Source organism: Mus caroli, unplaced genomic scaffold (assembly GCF_978045245.1).
Source record: "Mus caroli unplaced genomic scaffold, Mus_caroli_1 scaffold_7, whole genome shotgun sequence".
Classification (NCBI taxonomy): Eukaryota; Metazoa; Chordata; class Mammalia; order Rodentia; family Muridae; genus Mus; species Mus caroli.
Genome location: NW_028227262.1, coordinates 144,810,495 through 144,837,662, shown reverse-complemented (window position 1 = coordinate 144,837,662; position 27,168 = coordinate 144,810,495). Strand labels below are relative to the sequence as shown.

Genomic DNA, 27,168 nt, shown 5'->3' with positions numbered 1-27,168 from the left:
ATATATCTCACCTTTTGTGTCTAAGTTTCATCACTTGGCATATTTTTAGAAGTTTTGTCTGTTGTTCAGTATGCATGTACTCCATTCTCTCCAGTGACTCAATTAAGCTCTATTGAGCATTTGGTTTACTGAGTACAGCATTCAGTTTATCCAGGCATCTGTCAACAAACAGGAGCCATTTCCACTTGTGTCTACTGTGGCTAGGCTATGAACATGGCAACGTTGTAAGAATTAGGACTATTTATGTTGATATCCTCAAAGCATAGGTTATTGATTAATCAAATATCTATTGACTGTGAGGATCTAAATTAACGCTTTGACAAAGGCACAAAGGCAAACTCATAAATACAAACTTTCAAACCCTAATTTCCTTCCTGTCTTTTTCGTCCTCCGTAATAACACCCACACCCAAGTCAAAAACTTCATCGTATATTCTATATTGAACTGACCACAAGGGCCTCTCAATTCTAACACCTTGTGTGTGCCCCATGTGACCTGCTTGCTCTGCCCCTACTGCCAAGCTTTAGGCTAGATCCTCACAGTCTCTGCTGTCCTAGAGTGCATTAACTGTCAACTTATTGTAGATGATCTGAAAATGGGATCTCAACTGAGAAACTGTATTTATCAGGTTGGTATATGGGCATGTCTGTGAGGGACTGTTAACTGATGTAGTGGAAGTCAGTTTACTGTAGGCAACACCATCTCTAAGGAGGTGGTTATGTGCCATATAAGAAAGTGAGGTTGAGTGACCAGAAGTGACTCATCCAGCAAACTTTCTCCATGGTACTTGCTTCTTGTTTTGACCATCCTCCTTGATAAACTGACCTATAAATGTAAGCCAAATACACCCTTTTCTCCCAAAGTTGCTTGTGGTTGGAGTTTTTGAGGTTGATGTTGTTGTTGTTTGTTTGTTTGTTTGTTTGTTTTGATCTGTTTTGGTTACAATATAAGAAAAGGAACTAGACCTTCTCCCTATAGGATTATAGTTCCTTACTATGTAAATGCACAGTCCCTTACTAATGCTTCACCATGAACAAATCACCTTAAGCCAAGAGCCATTGTTCTAGTGGGAGATCAGTCTATAGTACTAAGTAGAGAGCAGTGGGCTCTTCCTGCTACTGCCTTGTTGCTTACTAGAGCATAAGGCAGGTAGTAATAGTGTCAGGCACAAAATCTCTAGTGATCTCCCAGGGACTATTCATTAAAGAAGGATTCCTAAACAAGATATAAGACAAGATCCCATTCCTTATTTCTCTCTACCCATTTTTTTCCAAATACGCTTTAATTAGGCTTCAACTACTAACTTTAAATATCTATTGTCTGTGATCTCTCAGCAAATGTCACCTGAGTGTCAGTGATAATACCAAACATGCTAGAGCTAATGGCAAGGAAGGTCCCAGCCTTACTCAGTGGTGTCAATGTTGGCACAGATGCAGAAAACTCTTTCTGTAGGGTCCATTCCCTATGTACTGAAGGATGTTGAACAACATTCTGGCTTTTTCCCTAGATCCCAGTTGCACACACTCCTACGCCTAGTCCTGACCATCAAAAATGTCTCCAGATATTGCCAAAAGCTTCCCATGGATGGAACAAAATTACCTTAAACTGAAAGCCACTGTTCTAGTGGGAAATCACTACAACAATGGTTATTTACGTGTGCCTTATGATAAATGTCATCTTCAATGCACATTGTGCCATTTCCCTGGGAAGTTTTTCCTTCTATCTTTTAAAGTCGTTCAAGGCTCAATTCTGCTATTTGCTCCTCCTAGAAGCTTCCTCGACCTCCCCAAGCAGAACCAGTTCCTCTGACTCTTTTTCTTTTTAGTAACTGAAGACACACAGGAAGTCAGGGACACTTTTTAGCATGCTATTTTGAACATTCTGTTGCAAGGAAAAATTATAAGGGTTTGAATTTAATCCCTTCCTAACTTTATTTGCCTCCTAAAATCTTAAGTATTCCAAGCTGCAAAAATAAATTTCCTTATCCTCACAATTGGAGAAAATCTACTGTGCAAACGACATTCTCCTGAGATTGGAAATTCTATCTTATCTCTCCACGCTCACACCTGCTACACAATAAGACCTCCACAGTTGTTGGTTGGCCATACAGTTCAAACAAGATGGCGGGGGGGGCAGCACAGGAAGCTGGAGGGGGTGGGTGGGCACTGAAACTCATCCCCTTATCTCAGATGGAGATTCTGAGAGAAAAGTGAAGACTGGGATCAGGCACAACAGAAACAAACAGCTGCAGTTAGCAGCTGAAGTTAGAAGCAGGCAACACATAAAGATAATATGCCAGGACTGTCATCTGAGAGGGCCCTGCAAGGGGCCTGTAGGTGTTAGCACATGTGCTGGAATCAAGAACCCTGGGGAAATGCTGTCAGTGACCCAGGCAGGCAATTCCACCTTAGCCAGGGCCACTAAGGCTTAGGGTATCCCACCTTTCAGGGTTGAAAGAAAGGATGAGGTTGGGAGAGTTACCACAAGCATGTCCTGAGGCCCAGTGTCACACTCTATCTTGAAGGGACTATAGGAACATGACTGACAGAATGGACAAATGAATGAATAACTATTGGTTTTATCAGTCATAAGGGACTAGGTACATCATGTATATGTCCTCTGTGTTTTTGTGTGTATGTGCATGTGTATGTGTTTATATGATGTATATGTATGTGTGTATGTGTGTGTGTGTGTGTGTGTGTGTGTGTGTGTGTGTGTGTGTGTGTACACACACACACACAAACATATATTAAACAGACAAATTGGAAGGTGAGTTGTAGAGACTGGATGCCTCATTTGACTCAGATAGAAAAAAAAAAAGGTCAATGCAAACAACATTGAAAATGCTGGACCTTCATGCTTTCTAAGGTCATCTGTACTCTTACTGCCTGGGCAAGAGCATCTCTAGATGCACATAAATGGCCACATCAGGGACTCACAAACACAAATAACAACTTTGGTGGCTATTTTAGCTTTGCATCTTCCACAATTTTTGGATCTTTTGGGTGCTTTGGAAGGAAACCCCACCACTAACTTTTGAAAGGTTCTGAAGTGCTGGTTTTATTCCAATCTTGACACAGGTCTTAGACACAACAGAAATAATGCAAGTATGTGTCTGCAATGAGTCACCTGGGCTCCTGAGGGCATCTTGTAAACAATGGGTTTGGCATTAACCAGGAGTCTTCCTTCCCTTAACTGACCTACTTCATAAGGAGGGATGGAACCCAGGTCCGCAGTGTGCTGTAAGGTGATGAACTGTGCCAGGGATAAGTCAAAAGCTAAGGGAAGCATCTGAGACTGTCACGAGACTCCATAGCACCAACTTCAGTTGTCCCTCCAACCACCTGTCCTGCTTGAAGAGAGAAAATATGCCCTCAAGCACTCATTTTCCCATGTAAACCTTGCTAACCAAACAGGCATGGAATCAAGAAAAGATTACTAAAACTGTCCTCTTTTCACATTACAAATACTGCCAGTAAGGAACAACTAATAGACTTCCCAGATATTCAGCTTATTGTCTACACAACCAAAGAGAATCAAGAACAGAATCAAGTGGTAAAGGCTTGGAACAAAAGGAAAATATTATCCAAGAGTAGGAAGTGTAGCTAAGAGGGATGATCATGGTGGCTGTAATTGCATGTTTATATTTTATTTCATAGTATATTCTATATTTCAGCATAACTAAAAGAGAGGATTTCAGATGCTTTATATGTGAATGTATACATACTAATGTGTGTGCAGAGAGAGCAGAATGTTGTCGTTCTTCAGGTACCAAACAACTTTTTATTTTAGAGACAGGGTCTTTCAATGACCCAAGTAGACTAGGCTGGCTGGCCAGTTAGCCTTGGGGGTATGCCTGCATCCTTACCCAAGCACAGGGATTACAAACATGTGCTGACATTCTCCAGATTTTGTATGTGAGTTCAGGAGATCAAATTCCATCATTTTTACAAGGCAAACACTGTATGGACTGAGATATCTCCGCATTCTCCTTAGCTGTTTATGATAACTAGCCTGGATTGATCATTTCATAGTAAACACATATTAAAGCATATTTTAAGCATCATATGCCATTACTACATATAATGCAGGGCATGCTGGGAAACCCAGGCATACTACTCACACACCTGTCACACCTACTATTTGCCACGTCCATATTATTAGATTTTTCAAAAACCCAATATTTTTCAAAACTATTTCAAATAATTTTCAAAAATCAATTTTTTTAATTTTAGAAACAAAATAAAAAGTTTTTTAAAAAGCAGCAAGTCAGAAGATAAACTCAAAGTGAATACAACTAGATGTGACGGTGATGTGAGGAGTTAATAGGAGCAGAGAGAAAGAATTGCCCTCTTGACAGGCCTCCTCCATGTTTCCCTTGTACTGCTCTGGTCTACGCTTCATGATGCTATCGGAGTGATTTGTCTTGATCCAAGTTTAAATGTAAAGCCGTTCTTCAGTACCAGCAGTTCTCAACATGGAGCCTGATCATAATCACCTGCTGGATTTGTAAAAGCATAGATTATTGATGACCCAGAATTCCTAATTTGCTGGGTCTGACAGGGGACATGAAAATTCATGTTCTTTAACACATTCTAAGATGATGCCAATAACGCGGGTTCCGGGGACCACACTGGAAGAATTGCAGGGGTGGAGGGATCCACTTTATCTTTCACAGGACTCAATTTTTTTCTTTGTAAAAAAAAACAGATATTCAAGTTGCTGCAAAGGTTAAATACTTCAAGGCATCCTTTGTAAATGTTCAGTGTTGTTTTAAAGGAAAGAGCCAGAGACCACAATAAGAGATCAGCCATCTGTTCAACAGATCTACCATGAACTGGCTAGTCTCATTCCTGATTCCTCATTATAAAATATATCAGTTATTGAATGGTGTTTATCAAACGACTAGCCCATTACAGACCCTTGTTCGAAATATGGCAGAAATAGATTTTGACTTTATGTACTGGGTACCTACAAAGATTTGGAAGATGCTTGAGTTACCCTACAACCCTTCATGCATCTGTTCTTCATACATTTCTCTTAACAAAATAAAAAGTCTATAAGATGTTAGGAAGTGACTAGATTCTACTTTCAGTGTACTAGCGTCACCAGCCCTCTGTCAATCATTGCTTTAAAGTGTGACTTAAATAGTAAAATCAAAATCACTGACACAAAACAGCTAGTATTTAGATTTAACACCCTTCTCCTCCGGTTGAGCGATAACCAAGTCATTTTCATTATTGGATAAATGTTAGTTGAGTATCCGTAACTTAGTAGGCACTTTGCAAGATCTAAGAGTAGATGACTAAATTAAATGGGTAATTTCTCTGCAATAAATGAAGCTAACCAAGAAACAATTTTTCTTTCAATTAATTAATCAGTCAGGCTTCTGGTTGATAGTAGGTATTAAATATTAGAGGAATAAGGAATCTTAGAAATATGAAGAGTTCTGGGGAGTTAGCCCATGGTGGCATATCAAGGAAGTCTTAGGGAAGTTCCCCCTCTGAGACAGAGTATTTTTCCTTCTAAAATTATAAATAACAAAACACCTACTCCAAGATTTAGATAATGATTGCTGATGATTTGAGATAACTTAAAATCTGCCACAGTATAGTACTTACCATACAATATAACAGGTAGTGTGCTGCTGCCCATTAATAAATTAGAATTTTTAGATTTTACAAGTTTATTGGTACTATCACTAATTTAATTTGTTAGTAATTTTCAATGAAATATGATAATGTCAATGTGTGACAGCACATAAAATTAAATCCTTATAATTCTTTTTCTATATGTAAAGTAGTTTCCCTAGAATATATATCTTTACTCAACCTCATGCCTAAATCAATCAATTAGCATCTAAACTCCTTCTTGCAACTGCAATAAAGGTCTCATTTCTCCCCCCAGCCACTTGAAAAGAATTTCAAAATTAAGAGTCTGGAAATCAAGCCAAACAAAGTTCTTGTAAGTCAGAGAGGGCATCTAGAATGCATCAGCCTTCTGGGACTCTCCAGTTGAAGAATGGCTGAGGAACTGGCTGAAGAAAAGCAATCAGTATCTCCTCAAAAGAGAGGCGAGCTTAATTGAAAGCTGAAATTTGTGAGCCCCAGCACATCCCTCTGAGTTATGGGGCTGGAGATAGTCAATAACGAGATACTGCAAGACAACTCTCTCCACACCATCAATACCCTGACGCAGGCGTAAATAAAAGAGGAATGTCTACTCTTAATTTCCAAGCTTGAAAAGTGGGGCACTACAGATGAAACCGGAATTTATAAGAGGTGAGATAAATTTCCTGTCTTTTCATTTGGAAGAGATTTTTTGAGAAACACTTGATTACTTATTCAGTACCAAGTTGGAGAAAAAAATCCATATGCACTTAAATGTCCCTTGCTTCAATACCAGAAAGCAAATGAGGTTACGTGTGGAAGCCTAAGGTTCTCCTGGAAGACTTTAAAGTGGAGTTTAGCATCAGAATTACAAAGCTCCAGATGACCTTATTCTATGTGAGGATAATCCCCTTGCACAGTGATTCATTTAACTATACCTTAATTCCTTAAACTATACCTGGCTCCTTCCAGCCATTGGTGTGACTAAAATTCTGTATCACGTGGTTCTTTGCCTCACCCTTCTCATTCCATTTCTCTATCCTGGATTCCACTCCAGGAAAGATCCTTCACCAATAGCCTGCAAGATTACGTATATACTTTCTCACTTGATTTGGCCACTCAGACAAATATGAAACTTTCAGCACCATAACACTTCCACTCTTATCCTCTCCAAGCCTGTGCCCTCGTCCCTCCTTTCCTTAGATGCTGGGGCTTGTCAGCATTTTTTGTTTCTTTGTTTTAGTTGGTTTTTTCCCTATTATTCTCCTATTCCAATACACAAGTGCAACCTACAGGATTTCACACTGTGACATCAGGAATAAAGTAATCAAGACCAACATGAAGTGTGTACTTCAGACATAGGCATTGTCTATGAGACCCATCTATTTACTGGCTGAGTCTGTATACAAACTCCTGGTCTTCTTCTCCTTTCTCACCATAACCATCCTCTTCTCAAATGTTCCCCATTAAATGGACTCTAGCTTTGGCCAGTTGCTAAAGCCAGAAGCCTGATGCTGTCCTGGCTCCCTTCTCCCCCGCTCAGTTTCCACAATCAAACATCAAAACCATTTTCTTCCACTTCGAAAGTATTCCTGCAGCTCAATATCTGCTCTCAATTCTAGCAGCACTACCCTAAGTCAGGCTCCTCCAATTTCCTTTGAATTGCTCCTCACTGGTTTCCCATCTCTGCTGGGCTCCCCTAATCATTCTTCCAGCATGTGGCCAAAGCCCTTGTTTTTAAAACATCCTTTGATGGCATACTGTCTCCACTCAAAATCATCCATCCATACACCCTCTCAAGGCTTAGAAATACATGACCACCTAAATACAGCTTCAAGTTCCATTTTAATATGGTCTCTGCTAAACCTACCATTTTTTAGCTCTAACTCCTTCTTGTCACACCCTTTGCCTTCACAATTTAGTTAAAATAAAGTGTCTCAGACTGACAATGTTTCTAAGAGCTTCTGTGGGTTGTTTTGTTTTGTTTTGTTTTGTTTTGTTTTGTTTTGTGTTTTTTGTTGTTATTTTTAAGTAGGGTCTTGCTACATAGCCCAGGATGGCCTTGAACTTGAGATCCTCTTACCCAAGTCTTCCAAGAGCTAAGATTATAGGAATTAACTACCATACTGGTTCTCTATCCTTCTTATAAAGCCTTTATATGGAGGCTTGATTAAGATGTTGCAGCTCCAGAGAAGCCTGACTTGATTCTGCCACCTAAATCTAGACCTCCCATAAACTCACAATTCACTGCACTTCTCCTGCAGACTATAAGCCCCAAAGAGCAGTGCTTTGTCATCCATCCCTAGTGTTCCTAACTGTACAGCGCCTAGCACAGACCTAGATAGTGCTTGAGTGAACTGGTTCCAGTTCTACTTAGACATTTAGGGAAAACCAAATGTCCTATTTGGCATGATATGCACCAAGAATCTCTAGGCCTTCCAAAGAAGTATAATAGCAGAGGAAAGGCTGACATCATACCTGCTCAGCTTTCACCAGTTGCTAAAAGCTCTAGAGAGCTTCTTTTCTCTCCTCTAAAAATGGTGCAGGGATATGAGCACAGGAGTCAGTCGTCTAACAGCAAAGTTCAGAAGGCTTTGGTTACTCCCTGCTCTTCCCTCTCTTTTCTTACATCCCATCTGGACCAGCACAGACAGATCAGTTCAGGTTTTGTTTCTCTCCTCCCAGTTCCCTCAGCCTCACCCCCAATTCTCAATGACAACAACAAACAACTAACTAATAATGTGTTATTTCATCACATAAAATATTTAGCCAACATCTAGAGGCAAGTATTAGAGAATGTTAGAGAGTGCCTGTCTCCAATAGGTGACTGTCCAAACTATCCATAAATGGCTGATATTCCAGTCTCTAGCCTCTCTCTCTCTTTCTCTTTCTCTCTCTCTCTCTCTCTCTCTCTCTCTCTCTCTCTCTCTCTCTCTCTCTCTCTCACACACACACACACACACACACACACACACACACACACATACACACACAAGGGAGGGAGGACAGCGATACAGAAAGAGACAGACAGACAGACAGACAGACAGACAGGAAGAAAGGAGATAAGGACAGATGGAGAGAGAGAAGAAAGACATAGATGAAACTGAGAAGAGACAGACAGACAAACAGACAGAGACAGGCAGAAGAGAGGAAGAGAAAAAGAGAGAAGAGACAAAGACACAGAAGGAGACAGAGACAGAGAGACAAAGGAATGAAATGAAGAGAGAGGAAACTGAGACACAGAAAGAGACAGGGGGAGGGATGAAGAGAGAGGGAGAGAAAGAGAGATAGAAGACAAGACACAGAAAAAGACAGACAGACAGAAACAGGCAGAAAGAGGGATGAGACAGATAGGGAGAGGGAAAACAGGGAGAGAGAGGGCTCTTGCCTTGCCCTCACTGCTCAGTCTAGGGCTTTCCACAAAGTGCTGAGTCTGCCGGCTGCAAAACCTGCCACATCAGCAGGGAGGGAGCCTTGCAGCACTTGGTATTTGCATCAGTTTCCTGGAATGCTTTACAAGTTATCAGTTCTTCGCTCTGGCCCAGGGTGGAGGCATTTATGTTCTTGTGTTTGAAACTTGGTTTCTCTGATTCTCAAAAGCCAACCAAGTAGATTTGCTTTTCTTTCTTTTGCTTTTTTTTTTCTAAAAATTATCCCACTTTCAACGCTGTTCTAGGCTTGAGACTATTTTCACAATCACAGAAAGCCACTGAGCAAAGTGGAGTATCTAAGGCATTGAGTAGCTAGTGCAAAGCAAGGGACTTGGCTAAGTTGTCCCCACGGAGTGTTATCCAGTAATCAACCTGAGGGACATTTAGGGGGTTTCTTTCATAAACCTGTTTTCTTACCTACCCAAGTCTTTTGTTCAGAAATAACACCTGACTTTCAGGCGCCTGAGACATAGACACAAATGACAGTCTCTAAAGTCAAGCCAGCACATCGACAGAAATAACTTGTGCTCTCATTAATGAAGAAGAAGAAGAAGAAGAAGAAGAAGAAGAAGAAGAAGAAGAAGAAGAAGAAGAAAAGAAAGAGAGAGAGAGAAAGAAAGAAAGAAAGAAAGAAAGAAAGGAAGGAAGGAAGGAAGGAAGGAAGGAAGAAAGAAAGAAAGAAAGAAAGAAAGAAAGAAAGAAAGAAAGAAAGAAAGAAAGAAAGAAAGAAAGAAAGAGAGAAGCATTGGAAATGTAAATGAGGAAAATACCTAAAAAAATAAAAATAAAATCATAATATCAAAAAAAGAGAAAGAAAGAAAAGAAATCAGATGTGCAGTATTGAAATGCTTTCTTTGCTCAGTACTTTTATAAAAAGCTTTTCCTCCACATTATTTAAAAAACAAAACAAACAAACAAAAAACCCAAAACTCTCTCTCTCATCTAGCCTAGAAGAGACTTGAACTGCCAGGGTGAGAGGAATTGGGGGGAACCGGGAACTGCTCAGAAGAAAAGCGGGGAGGAGAGAAGGGATTGTGGGAGGAGGTGATCTGGAGGGAGGCAGTGAGTGGGATTTAAAGTGAATAAGTAAGAATTAAATTAAATTTTCAAAAATGCTTGTCTCTCAAATCAGTATTTTTCACAGGATTTAAATAACCTTATTGAAATGTTTATTCTCTTCTGTTTCTAGCATTTTTTTAATTTAGAAAGAGAAGCCAGTTAGCAATATCCAGAAGCGTTTGCTTATAGCAGCTGCTGATGGAGCTAACCTATTTAGAAATTCTTCCTCACTGGGAAGCCGAAAGGGGGAAGGTTTCCCAAGGAGTTCGCCAGTTCCTTCTTCATGAACATAAAAATGGCTTGAAGATGCTGTTTCTGCTGTGACTTTGGGGACAGAATGTGAGTCTGAATAGGTCTCTCCAGCCTCATGATGGATGCTCCGCAGACCAAGAGGAGCCTGTGGCCCCGGGGAACTTGGAAGACTCCAAGAAACTTTGGGAAGGAGCACTCACTATGTCTCCGCCGCTGTCCTGGACAGCCAAAGTCTCCTACTCCAATTTTTCAGAGCCAAAGTCTCTTCCAAGGTGGGGAGAGATTGCATCTGTTCTGGATGGGACAGCTTGGGATGTTAAGAAAGAGGTTGTGTACGCCCTAGGGATGATAGGAGGTGTGAGGATGCAGGCAGAGGTGCCTGGCAGTGCCTGTGGAAGGGGTCATAAATAGGCAGCAAGGCCAAGAAGGCTGAGTGTTCACTGATCTGTTATCTGGTCCAGGCTCGGCATTTGAGTCTGGCTGGATGCCGAGTCTGGCTGGTAATCCTTCATGGTGTCTGTACATGGGGCTGGAAATGGGGCTTAACCAAAGTAAATGTAATAATGTACAGTTTATCTCTTGATGCCTGCTCCCCTCATCAACGAGAGAGAGAGAGAGAGAGAGAGAGAGAGAGAGAGAGAGAGAGAGAGAGAGAGAGAGAGAGAGGGAGGGAGGGAGGGAGGGAGGGAGGGAGGGAGGGAGGGAGGGAGGGAGGGAGGGAGGGAGGGAGGGAGGGAGGGACACAGAGACAGAGAGACAGAGAGAGACAGAAAGAGAGAGACAGAGAGAGAGGAGATTATGGGCACACAGGCCCCCCCAAGACTGAGGAAATTAGGGGGCAGGGGTGGAGCCAACCCAGGAGGGCAGCTCTAGAGCTCGCCACGCTGTCACTCTCCTCCCCTCACACCCCAGCCCCCTCCAGCCTGCAGATGGCCCGAGGGCACAGAGTGAAGCGGAACTGGACAGCTCCTGCCTTTTCATCTTAGGCCTCCAGGTCCCTCAACACCTGCCCCGCTGCCCGGAGATCTGTAAAGTGCCCACGTAGGTGTCCTAAAGTGCTTCCAAACTTGGCAAGGGCGAGAGAGGGCGGGTGGCTGGGGAGGGCGGAGGTATGCAGACAGGGAGTCAGAGTTTCCCCTCGAAAGCCTCAAAAGTGTCCACGTCCTCAAAAAGAATGGAACCAATTTAAGAAGCCCCGTAGCCACGTCCCTCCCCCCTCGGCTCCCTCCCCTGCTCCCCCGCAGTCTCCTCCCAGCACTGAGTCCCGGGCCCCTAGCCCCAGCCCTCCCATTGGTGGAGACGTTTTTGGAGGCACCCTCCGACTGGGGAAACTTTTCCCATATAAATAAGGCAGGTCTGGGCTTTTTTATTTTAGCACCACGGCAGCAGGAGGTTTCGACTAAGTTGGAGGGAACGGTCCACGATTGCATGCCTGCGCCCGCCAGGTGATACCTCCGCTGGTGACCCAGGGGCTCTGCGACACAAGGAGTCTGCATGTCTAAGTGGTAGACATGCTCAGCTTTGTGGATACGCGGACTCTGTTGCTGCTTGCAGTAACTTCCTGCCTAGCAACATGCCAATGTAAGTGTCTTCTGCTTGTTTGGGGGAGATGAAGGAGAGAGGCTGGATAGGTGGGCACCCTTATCTTAACAGAGGGAAACTTCACACATTCATTCCACATACAGCTTGTGAGGTCGTCCTCTGCTCTGTGGGGGAAAACACTAGGGTTCATGAGATACATGGAAAATACTTTAAAAGAATGGAAATATGAAAGACTTGACTGTTGCCAAGAGTTGGGGGAGGTTTTTCCCGTTGGTGAAGCTCACAAGGAGGCAAAGAAGGTTGCCTCAAGATATAAACCTGGCTGACAGCATGAACGACTCAGAGGGCTCTACTCTTCAATCCCCAGAATTATGCCCGTGGTCACCTTGTGAAACTTGAGGCCTAGTTTAGAAAGCCCCGTAATAGAATAATACAAAACTCCCCGGACTCCATTTTCTTGTGGGCCTCAGAGTTGCTCTGGATGACGTTGATGAAGATAATGATGAAAATTCGCCCCCTGGAGGGGGTAAAGTGCAAGAACAGGGACCAGGCCTTAAGCTGTAGGAATTCCAATTAAAGACTTCCCAGGTCCATAGAGTAATTTACATTTCTGAGCCATATGTAAAGAACCCAGACGATGGAGATGGATGTATCTCGAGAAGCCGGCTGCTTCGGCCTGAGCTTTTGTCTTCTGAATAGTCAAAGCAGCGCCCCAATCCATTACCTGATCATGGAAATGGTAACTTTTAACTAAAATAAGCTCTGTTCACTTACCCTTCAACAAGTTCCCACCTGTAATCACACACGAAAACAACAGATGTGAGAAATGTCAACTTTGTCCTGAGATTCGAGAGCCTGGGGCTTCTTCCCATGAGTCTCTTACTCATTTACCACGTGACTTCAAATGAATCAATTGGGCCTTTTTCTAAAATGTGGGGTATATACTAAATGTGCCAACTTCAAGGCCATTTTCCATTTCTAGGTTGTATAACTAACTAGAATTTCCTGAAGAAAGAATGAAGAAAACCACTTGGGTTTCATCTTTTAAAATGGCTGCCTAATTTAACTGGACAAAGATGTTGGCTTGATGAGTATTCAGGAGGGCGTGGCCACACCCAGACCTTCAGCTACACGCCCCACGTCTACCACAGTCTAGTTTCGAATGTGTATATGTTCCCTTCATCCACTTTTATATACCCCCCGAGGATACTAAGAAGTAATTGCATTGTACAAATTAATGTTACAAGTTAATTTTATATGAAATCAGAGTAGAAGAGTGGATCCCCACAGAAAAACATAGTAGACTTAGGGAAGTAGAGATTTGAAGGTCAACATACATTTTATTCAACATCCAACCTCTATGAAGAATAAAGGTTATCCAACACACTTTGTCCAAAATGGCTCACAAACTGAGTAATTAAAAGGCACGTTTCCAAAGCCTGTAAGGCTTACTGGCTTCTCTTAATTCAGGCAAACTGTTCTTCCTTCAATGGAGAAAATAAACTAGACATACCATTTATCTAATTGAACAGTGATTCTCATCAATTGCCCTAAAATGTGAATGCAGGAGGTGTCCCACTCTTCTGAGCAGTGACCACTTCAACAGATGTTCTCATTCCAAATGACACACTTCGTGACCACCAAATCCAAGCAATTTTTAGAGGTGAATCATCCTGGAGCAAGTCTGACCGCAATTATATACCACATTATCCTGTAATTATTATACTGTAGGAATGAAACTCAGTCTTTAAAGTCTTAGGGTAATTGTAGCAAAGAAGTGGGTATTTATTTTTCTCATTATTTTTCAAGATTTTAATCCACAGTTTTCTCTTTATACAAAGCAGCACTTCTTAGGGCACAAATGGGGTGCTCTTTAGTCAATGACCTTACCTAATTTAAATGAACTATTTATAGCAAAAATCAGACTCCTGAATCAATTTGCTTTCATTGATGCAAATTAGACCTTTGGGGGAAAGGGCTAAGTCACTTCAATGGTTTACAAAAAACAAACTCTGCTTCAGGATGCAGGCTTAAGTTTTCTCAGATTCTTATGCATTATTTCCTTGTCAATCAGTGGTGATAGCCACTTCCTCCATAATTGCTCAGCACTGGAGATGCCCTGCCTGCAGACACAGTGATGCTTCATGGCATTTAAAAAATAGTGAATAATTAACTATTAAATTTAAATCTATATTTACATATCAAAACTGTAAACAAGTCACCCTGCTGATCCCTGCTATGTTTTTTTACCTGAATAATTTGGAGGTTATTAGAATAATCTGAAGGAGAAACAGAAGGGGTCTTTCAATCAGGTAAATCAACTGTATAGACCTAAGTATCATTTTTTAATTACTGTTATAGATCTATGGAATGATAGCAACTGATGAAATGATACCAATAACTATTTCCTATTCTCTTCTTCCCTCAACAGATTTGCAATCGGTGAGTAAAAGTACTTTTAGAATACATAAGATGTTTGTACTTTACCTTGATCACAGCGGGGTCATTTCTGGGGAGGGAAGTTGGCCAGTTTGGCTTCCCACAGAAATTGTGAAGGGACATAGTAGCAGGCTAAAGCTTTCTGGCTTCCACTGAAAGTACCCACCCCATTTTCTGAAGTGGGTGGCGCTAAGTGAGACTAGTCCCATAAAGCGCCCATGGGGAAGAGAAAGGAAACGGGTCAGTGGAAGTTTGGGGTTTCTGAAGCACAAGAGCACAGTGAGCTTGAGAGATTTTTGTTATTTCCTAGGATTCATTTGCAATGAATTATGAATAAATTCTTAGCTCACAGATTGAAGTCACAACATAGTTACAGATAAGTATATACAATTGGTTTTGTAGATAACATTTTGTTGATTGGTAAAATTTTACATTTTATTTCAAAATATTAGATTAAGATAGTAGGAAAAGAACAATGTAGTTACATTTGTAAATATATTTGTACATAATATTGTAATAAAGCCATTTTAATATATAGGTGTGTATATAATTCTTATAATAATCATTTTTCTTTTATTTTCTAGGGATCTGTACGAAAGGTAAGAGGCTATGTTTCTTCATAAATATCTGAAATTACCAGAATAATTTCAGTTTGACAAAATTTAATGTGAACTACAGAAAGAAAATACTTTAGCAAGATTTTACCTATAAGAATATGTATTCACCAAACCATAAAGCAGGGTACTGTTAATGTTTGATGTAACAAAGTTTTATTATCTTCCAGAAGCATCTTTAATTACATTTATGTTATATGAATTAATGATTTACATAGTAAAGACTTTGTAAATATCTATTTATATTCTTATAAGGGGTGCATATTGTGTTAATTATAGATAATAATTTAAAGCTTATTTTAAAGGAATGACACTGTAAATATGCTGTGAAGGTATAATAAATAGTTTTATCTATAGCTATTATCTTATTAAAAGTGCAATGGATAATATTAGTTTGATCACTACAAATTATAGCATCCTCTAGTCTTCCAGCTTGAGAAAAAATTACTTATAGTTTCAACAAAAAACAATTCTTTGTTATCTATTGTTTTGTGCCAGGTCTTCTAGCTGCTGTTTAGTAATATTTTCGTCAACTCAGTCTTAGTACCTAATTATTTTCAAAATTGGCTTGCTTGTTCAGCACCAATTACTTAGACATGTGGCCCTTTGCTATTTTTGTCTTCCTTTAGGGCCCCACTGGAGACAGAGGACCACGTGGACAAAGGGTATGTGATTTTTAAATCACTAAAGGGCTTTGGCCCATATTCGAATAACTACATATTAGACGCTACAGATGGTTGACAATGTGTAAGATTATTTCATATTCAGATAATTATACCACCTTTTAAGTAGATAATGTCCTGCAGAAGAAGTAAATGAACATTATTATATATAATCAATATCCCCTTTCAGTCAAGATTACTCTTTCATAAAAAGAAACACTATTACAGGCAGCCACATTCTTTGCAGGGTCTATCTTTCTTTGTTTAGTTTGGCCTGCACAATAAGCGTGTAATGGGAATGTATCCTCCACCACAGAACCTTCTTTGTAACATGTTTTGTTTCTTTTGAAAAAAAAAGCTCTGCATAAATTGGAAATAATTGTGAAGCAGTCACATGCTTATCTATCTTCATTCAGACATGTACACGCCAGGCTTCTCTATCTTCATTCAGACATGTACACGCCAGGCTTCTCTCTCTTCATTCAGACATGTACACGCCAGGCTTCTCTCTCTTCATTCAGACATGTACACGCCAGGCTGCTAGTCTATTTGCTACATTTTTGCTACATTTCGTTGATATGTGTCACTAAACTGTTTTTGCATGATTTGCATTATATATTAAATAACTGCATCATGTATCTGTCGTAGTATGTGGACTTACATGTGTTCTACTCAATGTATTAGTTGTATAATTGTGTCGGTTAGTTATCCTAACAACATGGATAGTGTTAAAGCAGTCTTCCCATCTCTGTGATAAAATGATCTAACCAGTCAGTCAGCCTACTCTTCACCTATCACCACCAAAGCAATTGGATACCTTTACAAAAGTCAGCTTTAATGTACACAGTGTCATTTCCTACGGCTGGAAACCTGTGACACTCACAGAATCTGCTCCATCATGAATTAATACAGAGGGTCTACACTGGCTTAGCTGCCACTAGTTATCTTTGCACATCAGGCCTTAAATGTCTTTTCCTAAACGAAGTCACAGGTGCACATCAGTCAGCGACAGATCTTATATTTCTACCCTTTTACATCAACAAGTCTAACAGACTGACCTTAGCATGTGTTTTCTTAGGTCTCTTTCCACATTCTATACACGGTTCCACAAGATTGTTCTAATCCTGTTCTAATTCCCTCTTTTTGTAACAGGGCCCCGCAGGTCCCCGAGGCAGAGATGGTGTTGATGGTCCCATGGGCCCTCCTGGTCCCCCTGGTTCCCCTGGTCCTCCTGGCCCCCCTGCCCCCCCTGGTCTCAGTGGGGTAAGATAACTTATACATTCTTATCTTAGATCTGACTTTAGTGTCTTGCTCTGTTGGAAAAGAAATACTCACTGTGAAAATTAATTTTTAGCAGTTAAGGGAAAACCTTCTATTTGGAAATGAGTATATTTTATTTAATTTCTTTGGTTTCTGAGTTTAAGGTTCTGCTTTTTCCATCTTCCTCAAGGTCTTGTCAATTACAGTCCTGGTCTTTTTGTTCAATGAAGGTAGCTGCAGCCTTCTGCACCATTATTTAATTTGGGGATTTAATATCTTTTATCAGTTCAGCACAAATAAGAGGTGTTGCATTATTAAAGAGTTTGATTAGATTGAATTACATAAGTGAAGCCCCTGGTCTTAAGCAATTTCACAAACATCTGACCCTCTCTATTCTCCTTGGCTTGGAGTCTACTGAACAAACATTCAAAGCAGTTTTAGGTTTAATTTGCTTGAAACTAAATTGAGAAAAGTACATTTCCCTTTTTCATTAATATCTTCTTTTAGCTTTATGTCTTTGACAATGGTATAAGTGCCAAATGGCCTCACTGCAGGAAGAAAAACATATTTGCTTAATTGGTTAGCACTATGAATCAGATTCCTAATTCTAATACCCAACTGTATGCCAGTAAAATAAGACCTTTCTCTCCCAAAAATCTTATTATGATTGCTTATCTACTGAGTGCATTAAAAGCACCTTCTTTAATACAGTTACCACTCGAAGTTAACAGGGAAGTTATTACCATGAACTATTTTTTTAAAGTTTAATCTTCTAAGGGGCATTTTAACTTTCCTGTAACTTGAAAACTCTTTATATCCCTTTTTGAAACTCCAGCCAGGACAAAGAAGTATCTTAGTGACTTCTGGGCTAGGGTAGCAACTGCCAACGCAGCATGCTCCCCTGGGCTCCATTTCACTTTATAGTTCTGAGGGACTATAAAGGTGTAGGAAGCCATCTTCCTCAGTCTAGAGGTAGGTGACGAGTGTGTAGGAACAGATTGCTCAAGGCAGATGAGTCTGAAGGCTAAGACATGGAGGTTCTCCATTTCAGTCTCGGTGGGGGACTCAGCACTGAATTCTTTTTTGTTTTGTTTTGTTTTTTGTTTGTTTGTTTGTTTGTTTTTTCGAGACAGGGTTTCTCTGTATAGCCGTGGCTGTCCTGGAACTCACTCTGTAGACCAGGCTGGCCTCAAATTCAGAAATCTGCCTGCCTCTGCCTCCCAAGCGCTGGGATTAAAGGCGTGTGCCTCCACGCCTGGCTCCAGCACTGAATTCTAAGTCATTTCTATTGAAACATGGCTCTCCTTTAAATAGTATCAGGGGATTAATTAATTAAAGTATTAAGTATGATCAGATAATTGATTGTTTGACTGATTGATTGATTGAAAGAAGAATGAAAGATGTATGTGTATGACCACTTACCTATATACTCATGTGTGTTTTCTTCCCTCCAGAACTTTGCTGCTCAGTATTCTGACAAAGGAGTTTCGTCTGGCCCTGGACCAATGGTAGGCTTGTCTCCTTTTATCCTAGAGGGGGAAAAGCAGCTTATGTAAGGGAATTCATGCTAAACCTCACAATAGTAATTAAGTCCACACTCCAAGGCTAGATCAGAAGAAAATAACTCCTTTTCCTACATTTAAATATCAAAACTGAAGTCCAGGTGAGGAGTTTCAATTTTCTCTACCAATGTGCCTCCTAAAAAGAATGTTTGATATCTATGTCTGAAAAATAGTCTTTGGAAATACAGACTATAACTCAAGCAAATGAATTTAACTCAAAATATTAACATCTATACATTTCTCTGTATCTTTCCACACTTCTTAAAATCCGAAGCATGGCTAAAAAGCAGAAGGATTTCCCGTGTTCCCTGAACCTGATGGAAAGGACCAAGAAGTTCTAGCTCAGTCCCTTCCTTCATCACATAACAGGAGAGTCTGGGGCTTTACTTTTTGCCCACCCCCACCCCAATCACGCAGGTTGTTGAGAGATAATATATGGTTCATGTATTTAGTTCTTGAATAGAACACTTTCTTAGTCACAAGAACTTACCAGGTGCCCCCAACAGGTTAAGAACTACACTGTGGATTTAGGAAGCTAGCAGCAAATGACAGCAGTTCTGAATTACCTTCAAGGACTTGAATGTTTCCTTTCTCTCCCTTCTGATGAAAATTCCTTGTCTTGACTATTTATTAAAAGCCAATATAGAAGAGCGTGAGTCCAATTTAGCATTTGTGTCCCTGCGCACACATCCCGTCATTTCTGTGACCATTTATAAAGCTTCCCTGGGCATCAGCATGATGACCTAGCTGACAAATGAAGCTTCTATCAGACATTACTGAGATGTGATAAAGAGAAAATAGACATGATCATGAAAAATGTACAATAGCTTATAGGAAAGAATGAAAATGTCCCAGAAGTAAAAACATTAGATTGATTAACTACCACAGAATTTAATAAACATGCACACAATTTGGTGATTCTAATTATCTGTTTTCTAAAGGCATTTATCTCTTAGTTATCATGGTCTTTAAACACAACTTTTACCTGGGCTCTACATCAGTGCTCTATCTGCAGAAGACATTATTCTGAAACTAATGGGCCGAAGTAAACTAATATACTACAAAGGCAAGACAATATTTTCTGTAAATTAAAACTCTCACTTGTAAAATAATGTAGCTTTAATTGATGATTTCCAATTTCCTGACTTTTCCTGGTAATTTAAAACATTCATATTTGAAGTGAAAAATTGAAGCATTCTTTCGACATTGTTTGTCTTAGACATTTGAAATGAGTTGTTTCTGCTAATGCCAGACATTACTCAGATGTAAAGTAGAATCCATTTCTCAAGAAGAGCCAAAGTGGGAAATAAAGCAGGAGTAGATGTTCTCTTATGTTAAAAATTAAAATGGTGGACATACATCTGAGAAATTAATATGGATTTCAGATTCCCCTGTCTTTGAAACTACTTTCTGGGGAGTATCAAAAAGAGAATTCACATTAAAATATCAATGAGATATAATTTAAGCTTCTACATGCATCCCCATCCACAGACAGATGTAACCAACAGAGATGTGTTTAACAAAGAGAGAAGATGGGCAGCAATAAAGTGTTAAATAATTTCCCATGTTGGAAAATCAATAGCTACAAAATCCCACAGGGTTCATCTCACAGTCTCCACAAAATAAAATATCCTTTATGTAAATGAAGTTGTCACAAATACTGGGAAAGATGAATAAATATAATTAAAAATTCATGATGTCAAAGAAAATTATACTTAATGTATACCTAAAAAATATTTTTATTGAAAAGTGACAGCTTCTTTTAACATTGAAGCCTTTTCTAAAACAAAATAAATAATCCTCATAATTAAAATAATGTGCTTTTTAAATAAAATATGTAGTGTCTCACTATAGTCATTTAATAAAGTGGATAGGCTCAACAGCAGAGTCCTCATGGTTGATGTATTAAAAGCAAATTACTCAAGACTTGTGCATGAGGTATTTTTAGCTGTCTGGGAGGTAGGTCCTACAGATGAGCTTATACAAGTGTTGAACAAAACTACACTTAGCTCAAAATCCTATAACATTCAGTTTTACTTTACATTTGTGTTCCACTAAGAAGAAGAAGAAGAAGAAGAAAGAAAAGCTACTGTCATTTGTGTTATGTTTTCAAGATCCTATGATAAATTCCTCCAGCAGGCTGCCTCAATAATACACTTGAGATTTACATCAGTCATCAACAGGCCTCAAAAGATCTTTGAGGTTATAATAAACCTCTGTTTAATCATTAAGTAGGACTTTTGATCTTTTTCAATTTATGGCCCGGTGGCAACAAACATATCAATTTCTTAGCTACATATGACATGGAGAGGTGACATATGACAAAAGGAATCTAACTGAAATTCTTTGTCAGCCATTATGTGGTCTGTTCTTGTGCAAAGATCAGTTCTCTTCATTGCCTTAGAACAATCTCCAGATGACCAATTTTGCACATCTCAAGGAACTTATGACTTCCTCCAGACAATTCTCATTGAGTTCAAAAGATTTCTTTGGTTAAAAAAAAAGAAGAAGAACTGAAGGTCAGGAAAGAGTGCAGGAAATTTGGTTCATCTGTCCATCCAAAAACTTCAGGGGCTCAGAGATATCACTTCTATATCTAGTCTATCCAGTCCAGATTATGAGACTCCCAAAAAGGATATGACTTTTTGGTGTTAACTATGTGTATACTCTTTACAGGGCTTAATGGGACCCAGAGGCCCTCCTGGTGCTGTTGGAGCCCCTGTAAGTATCAAAATCCTAGAACCATTCTTCTATAAAAGCAGAACATTAAGCATGACTCTCATGCACTGAGGATGATGATAGATGGCCAAGGACTTGTCTAATGTGCCCGACCTGAGCTTGACTCCAGAACTTCCAGAGAGATAGATAGATAGATAGATAGATAGATAGATAGATAGATAGATAGATAGATAGATAGATAAAGTAATAAATAAATATGCCTTCTCCTCTACCTTAGGGCCCTCAAGGTTTCCAAGGACCTGCTGGTGAGCCTGGTGAGCCTGGTCAAACGGTGAGAACATTTTCTCTGTTTATAAAAAGAGAAAGTCCTCTAAGTGGGAGTGGGTGGGTAAGGGGGGGGAGGGTATGGGGGACTTTTGGGATAGCATTGGAAATGTAAATGAGGAAAATACCTAATAAAAAGTATTTAAAAAGAGAGAGAGAGAGAAAGTCTCTAAAGAGCGGTTTGTGAACACAGTCTTAACCTCGATGCATCTCCCATTCCCTTAGGGTCCTGCAGGTCCCCGTGGTCCAGCTGGCTCTCCTGGCAAGGCTGGTGAGGATGTAAGTGTTTACCCTTAAGCTCTTCTGAAACAACTCTTACATATTCCTGTCTCAATAGGAGTATCTAGAGCCAAATTAAGTTCCATGCTGAATGCTCAAGATGCCTGAGTCTCCCCATATGGGAAATATTACTTTAATGAAATACTAATTAACTTGCTTATGCTCAAGAGATTTAATTGTTAATTAAACATGTATTCTAGCCCACAAAATTGTGTATACCTTTCTCTCACGATAATTTACTAAGTGAAGGATGACCTTAGGTTGCTTTCCTGTTTTAGGGTCACCCTGGAAAACCCGGAAGACCTGGGGAGAGAGGAGTCGTTGGACCACAGGTGAGACTGTTGACAATAGGATGTGGTCCATTGTTAGTTATGAGCATGCCTCTGATGGTAGCTCGGATGTCACTCACACTGGTGGCATTGATTGAAGACATCTGGCAAAAGAAAGAACCAAGAAAGAATGTAGATATTTTATTCACATTCATAACGTAATATTGGTGACAGCAAACAGATTTTGACTAACAACTGTTTTTTTCTACAAATGCCACCATCTTAGTAATTCATACCATAGCTAGTAGTTTGTAGCTCCGTGCTCAAAAAACATAACATGTTCCCTTTGATCCCAAACTTGAGTTTTGAGAATTGGTTTGGAAAGATGAATGCATTGTGTTATTATTCACCTTGCTCTGATTCCCCCCACCCCACCCCAAGGGTGCTCGTGGTTTCCCCGGGACTCCTGGACTTCCTGGCTTCAAAGGCGTGAGAGTGAGTGACTTCTTCCTCTAAATGAGAAAAAAAATGCTGCTGATGGGGGAGGGGAGTGAGAACCCAACCATGTCTCTGAATTTTGAAAATGCTGGAAATGAAAGTAGAGCCAATGCTTATCAAACACTGAGATTAATGTAGAAACACTATACAGATTATAGATTATATAGAGATTGTATATATTTTTAAGTACTTAGAACTATCTAAAACCAGAAAATTGTTAGGGTGAGTGAGTTGTAAGGAAGCTTGTCCAGCACCCTTCCCTTCTTAGCTGTGTGCAGACCAAGTGATTAGCCTGGGGTAGTGGAACCAGCTCAGCTGAGCTGGAACACTGTATTGTGTTATTCTTCTGCAACCATGGGATCTTTCTAGAAGATGTAATCATTGTAAAGGTGGAAGACTCTGGTCTGACTGAGATCACAACATGACAGCATTTTTAAAAGTGTTCATTGCTTTTCAGGGACACAGTGGTATGGATGGATTGAAGGGACAGCCTGGTGCACAGGGTGTGAAGGTAAATACTGAGTTAGGATCTCTGTAAGCAAGTCATTTAGATCTTCCATTGCTATCCAAAAGGCTATTTTACTAAACACAACCCACATTTCAAAGAGTATCTCGTCTCCTCATCTAGCTTTCAAATCCCTCAATGGTGGACAGGGAAATTCTATGACAAAGGCCAATTGCTAATGTTTATTTAACTTGATGTTTATGTAAATAATCAAATGGAAAGTAATGTTAAAATTTCTTCATCCATCTCCTTCCCTCCTCTTATGTCATTGATTCTCTGTAGTCAAAATAAAAGTAAATAAACATATAACCAAATATTAGAACAAAGTGTGCTACTAAAGTGTAAATTCTCCTTTGCCTTGCACTAATTAGATGGGTACATTCATGTCACAACACACTTTTCAACCTCTTTCCTCTGATTTATCTGTGCACACTTCAAAATTTTTTTAATTAGGTAATTAAAGTCTCAGAGGTGTATTATCTCTTGGCTAGCCTCTTCTCTGAACAACATTTCAAACCATAAAATCTTCTCTTTCCTATTAAGGAGATAATGTGATATTAAAGTGAATACTAATGTAATTACAAATTAGTGAGTAACAAATGCAGACGGGACCAGAGATGAACATGAATATGGAGAATCTGGTCTAACTTCCCACTGTCACACAAATGGACATAGTCAAGTTCATTCTCCCATGAGCCATATATATATATATAATTATAGCTCGGATCACTGATCACAATATTTTAGAGCTAAAAGGCACTTTGTAGATGTCATCATTTAGGAAAAACTAAGGTTAGGAAGCACTCATGACTTTTCCAAAGTCATGTGTGCAGTGCTTAAAAGGCAAACTCAGAAAGCTCATGCTGGTCATTCTTAAAGTGGATCCTTCACATGCAGCCTTAGACCTAGAGCTGTAAAGATAGCTCAGTCATCGAGCACTTGCTAAATGAGCACGTGCCAAGCCTTTGATTTGCTCCTCAGCATCTCTCTGTAAACTGGAATGCCTTGAAGGAAAGTGTTTTACCAATACCTAGCTCTCAGAATAAGAAACAAATCTGGTGACCCCCAAATCTCTTGTGATGCCCTGACTTTCCACTTATCTTAATGAAGCCAATAACATTGGCATTCAGATACCTCTGAAGATGGTAAATTTGGTTGCCCTGAAGAAAATGTATTATTTTTTTCTCTTTTCAATTAATATTCCTATTCTATGTAGTTGGTTCCAAATGTCTAGAATATAAAAAGAAAATTGGAGAGGTGTACAATTAAATAATCACATTTAATTTAGTACCTTAACCTTTGGCACATTTAAATAAAACCCTCATCATATTTTTAAAAAACATATGTGCCTGAGATCATTGAGAAATAGTCTATAAGTATAAACACGTTTAAAATGTACAAAAGGCTCAAACTGATAAAACAGAGTAAAATTTGTGCAATGTGAAAAAAATATATGTATATATTGAATAAAGACTCAATTTTTCTTCTGCATATATAGGGTGAACCCGGTGCCCCTGGAGAGAATGGAACTCCAGGTCAAGCAGTGAGTATTGACCAATCCACTGGCAACCTGAATGTGCACGCTTAGCATTCTGAAACTTCTTTAGAGACTTTGATAATTGCTATTTCCCTTGGCATTGCATTCTTGATATTTTTTCTTATATCTCTGCATATTCAACTTTTACCTGGTGTTAGAACAACACTTGCATTCTTAGTGAACTCTTACATATGTTAGAAATTGGGCAAAGTAAGCGCTGCCTCTGGCTCTTTTAAGATCAGCATTCTGGGCTTTATTAACAATATTTCTGCTTCTAGGGAGCCCGAGGGCTTCCTGGCGAGAGAGGGCGTGTCGGAGCTCCTGGTCCAGCTGTGAGTAGTCTGGTTTTTTCTTCCCTTTGAATCTTTTTTGAACACTGTCTAATGGAAGTTGCTTGATGTCCACCTGACTGTCCGTCTTCCCTTCCTTCATAGGGTGCCCGAGGCAGTGACGGAAGCGTTGGCCCCGTTGGCCCTGCTGTAAGTCCTGACACTGGCGAGTAGGAAGGGGTGGAAACTGTGGGGGCAGTAGCTCTCTGTTAACTTTTATAACATGACAACAGTTTGGACATTTTTGCCAAATGTTTCCCTGGGGGTCTTTGGAAGTTTCCCTTTCTAAGTAGCATAGGCTATCCCAAATGCCTAGGGCAACTGTAAGACTCATCTAATGTTGGGAACCTTGAACATCTTCCCTTGATAGTACTCTGTGCTTGTTTTTCTAATCTACTTCAAGGAAATTTCTTATGCCTTCTGCTTTGATTTCAGGGTCCCATTGGGTCTGCTGGACCCCCTGGTTTCCCAGGTGCTCCTGGTCCCAAGGTAAAAAGCGTTGTTTGTTATCACCACCTTGGCAAATCTTTTAGAACTATCTGAAATATCAGTACTGGTTGTAGAGAAGGAGACAACTGCAAAGCAATTCCCTTAATCCATGCCCACCCTCCAAAATGCCTACAGAAGCGTTTTCTCCGTCTGCGTTTGCAGTAAACCTCTCTGTACACTATGTATAGATAGAGCCTCCCCCTAGAAACAGACTCCTTGAAGGCACTATAAAATGTGCTTTCCCAGCTAGCCTGGACTGTGTGGGAACCACTCCCGCAAAGACCAAACCACAGCGACTCGTAGGGATGATGCCAGAATGTCAGATGTAGGCTTACAAATTAGAAAATCAAGTCTACTCTTTGCGATGATAAACCAGAGAAACTAAAAGGTTGCTGTTCTGACGAAATTCCCTAAAAGTTGGTGCTATGGTCAAAAACAGAGTCTTGTTATTTACTGCTTATTCCTTGTCCTGATATTTTCATTCTCAGGGTGAACTTGGGCCCGTTGGTAACCCTGGCCCTGCTGGTCCTGCTGGTCCCCGTGGTGAAGTGGGTCTTCCAGGTCTTTCTGGCCCTGTTGGACCTCCTGTAAGTAGTCATTGACATAAGACAGTTGATGAGAAAGACTGAAGATATGGTCAGAGAATGTAAGAAATATTCTCATTCCGTGAGTTTTTCCTTCTCCTTTCTCTCACAGGGCAACCCTGGAGCAAATGGGCTCACTGGCGCCAAGGGTGCTACTGTAAGTACATCTGAGTAGCTGACATGTGCTGCTCCAGGTTAGAGGTGCTGAAAGAGGGAGGCCTATACAGCCTGCTTTCTCCTGAGGGACCTCTTTTCTTCCCACAGGGACTCCCTGGTGTTGCTGGGGCTCCTGGTCTCCCTGGCCCCCGTGGTATTCCTGGCCCCGCTGGTGCTGCTGGTGCTACGGGTGCCAGAGGACTTGTCGTAAGTGGTCACCACTTCAACATATTTTATCTGTACTTTGACTTTTTCTTGCAAATGTTTTTTGTCTTCCTTCTGTAGTTTGTGCAAACGTTTGTATTTCTTATATAGCTGCATTATGTGCTTGCATAGTCCCTCCTCTGTGCATGCTTGTAAGCGTCTTCCTTAGAAGCTTGCAAAAAAAAAAAATAATCAATGAGGTAAACTCGGTGTGTGAGTCTTAGCTTTCCCCAAATACCACTGTAGAGAACTTGAGCTTAAACAACCCAACAGACTTGTCTGCTGGAGAGTCTTGACCCATTTCTGTCATTTGACCCCTGTTTCCTTTGGATCTTAGGGTGAGCCTGGTCCTGCTGGCTCCAAAGGAGAGACCGGTAACAAGGGTGAGCCTGTAAGTGGTTTTACAGTCACAATTGTGTTAACTTATTCTTATCAGTTTTCAATCCAATTTCAGTAACTGGAAATGATGTAAAAATATTTTTCTACTCTTCTTATTCTTTAAAAAAAAAAAAACAAACAGGGCTCTGTTGGAGCCCAAGGTCCTCCTGGTCCCAGTGGTGAAGAAGGAAAGAGAGGGTCTCCTGGAGAAGCTGGATCTGCTGGCCCTGCAGGGCCTCCAGGGCTTAGAGTAAGTTCTGCATCCTCCAGACACAGCAGACACTGATGCCACCCCTTGGCTGGGAATTGGTCAGCATTTCTGCATGTGTTTCCTAGATGAAAGAGCATCTGTCTTCCATCTGTTTTATTAAATTAGCAACTCTCAATTTAGTATGTTATTAAATTGGTCTGGAAACAATGTTGACCTATTTTTGCGGGATGCTCATCTGTGCATTCCCTTGGCAATTGGGTGAAATGTTTTGTCTTGGTGTCCACCCATATCTTTCC

At 40.3% G+C, this 27,168-nt stretch overlaps 1 protein-coding gene across 1 annotated transcript in view; it reads left to right on the top strand.

Moving 5' to 3' along the window:
• Window positions 1-11,316: 11,316 nt before the first annotated feature.
• The window catches only part of Col1a2 (collagen type I alpha 2 chain), a 35,566-nt gene continuing 19,714 nt past the window's right edge, over window positions 11,317-27,168 (top strand). Inside the window, exons 1-22 of the mRNA XM_021164492.3 lie at window positions 11,317-11,392; window positions 11,727-11,932; window positions 14,325-14,335; window positions 14,917-14,931; window positions 15,576-15,611; window positions 16,761-16,871; window positions 18,323-18,376; window positions 21,107-21,151; window positions 21,387-21,440; window positions 21,659-21,712; window positions 21,991-22,044; window positions 22,423-22,476; window positions 22,937-22,990; window positions 24,483-24,527; window positions 24,800-24,853; window positions 24,956-25,000; window positions 25,286-25,339; window positions 25,828-25,926; window positions 26,036-26,080; window positions 26,188-26,286; window positions 26,621-26,674; window positions 26,804-26,911. Of these exons, the coding sequence (XP_021020151.1) occupies window positions 11,863-11,932; window positions 14,325-14,335; window positions 14,917-14,931; window positions 15,576-15,611; window positions 16,761-16,871; window positions 18,323-18,376; window positions 21,107-21,151; window positions 21,387-21,440; window positions 21,659-21,712; window positions 21,991-22,044; window positions 22,423-22,476; window positions 22,937-22,990; window positions 24,483-24,527; window positions 24,800-24,853; window positions 24,956-25,000; window positions 25,286-25,339; window positions 25,828-25,926; window positions 26,036-26,080; window positions 26,188-26,286; window positions 26,621-26,674; window positions 26,804-26,911 (1,215 nt within the window). The 5' untranslated portion in view covers window positions 11,317-11,392; window positions 11,727-11,862. The remainder of the gene's footprint in view (window positions 11,393-11,726; window positions 11,933-14,324; window positions 14,336-14,916; window positions 14,932-15,575; window positions 15,612-16,760; window positions 16,872-18,322; window positions 18,377-21,106; window positions 21,152-21,386; window positions 21,441-21,658; window positions 21,713-21,990; window positions 22,045-22,422; window positions 22,477-22,936; window positions 22,991-24,482; window positions 24,528-24,799; window positions 24,854-24,955; window positions 25,001-25,285; window positions 25,340-25,827; window positions 25,927-26,035; window positions 26,081-26,187; window positions 26,287-26,620; window positions 26,675-26,803; window positions 26,912-27,168) is intronic.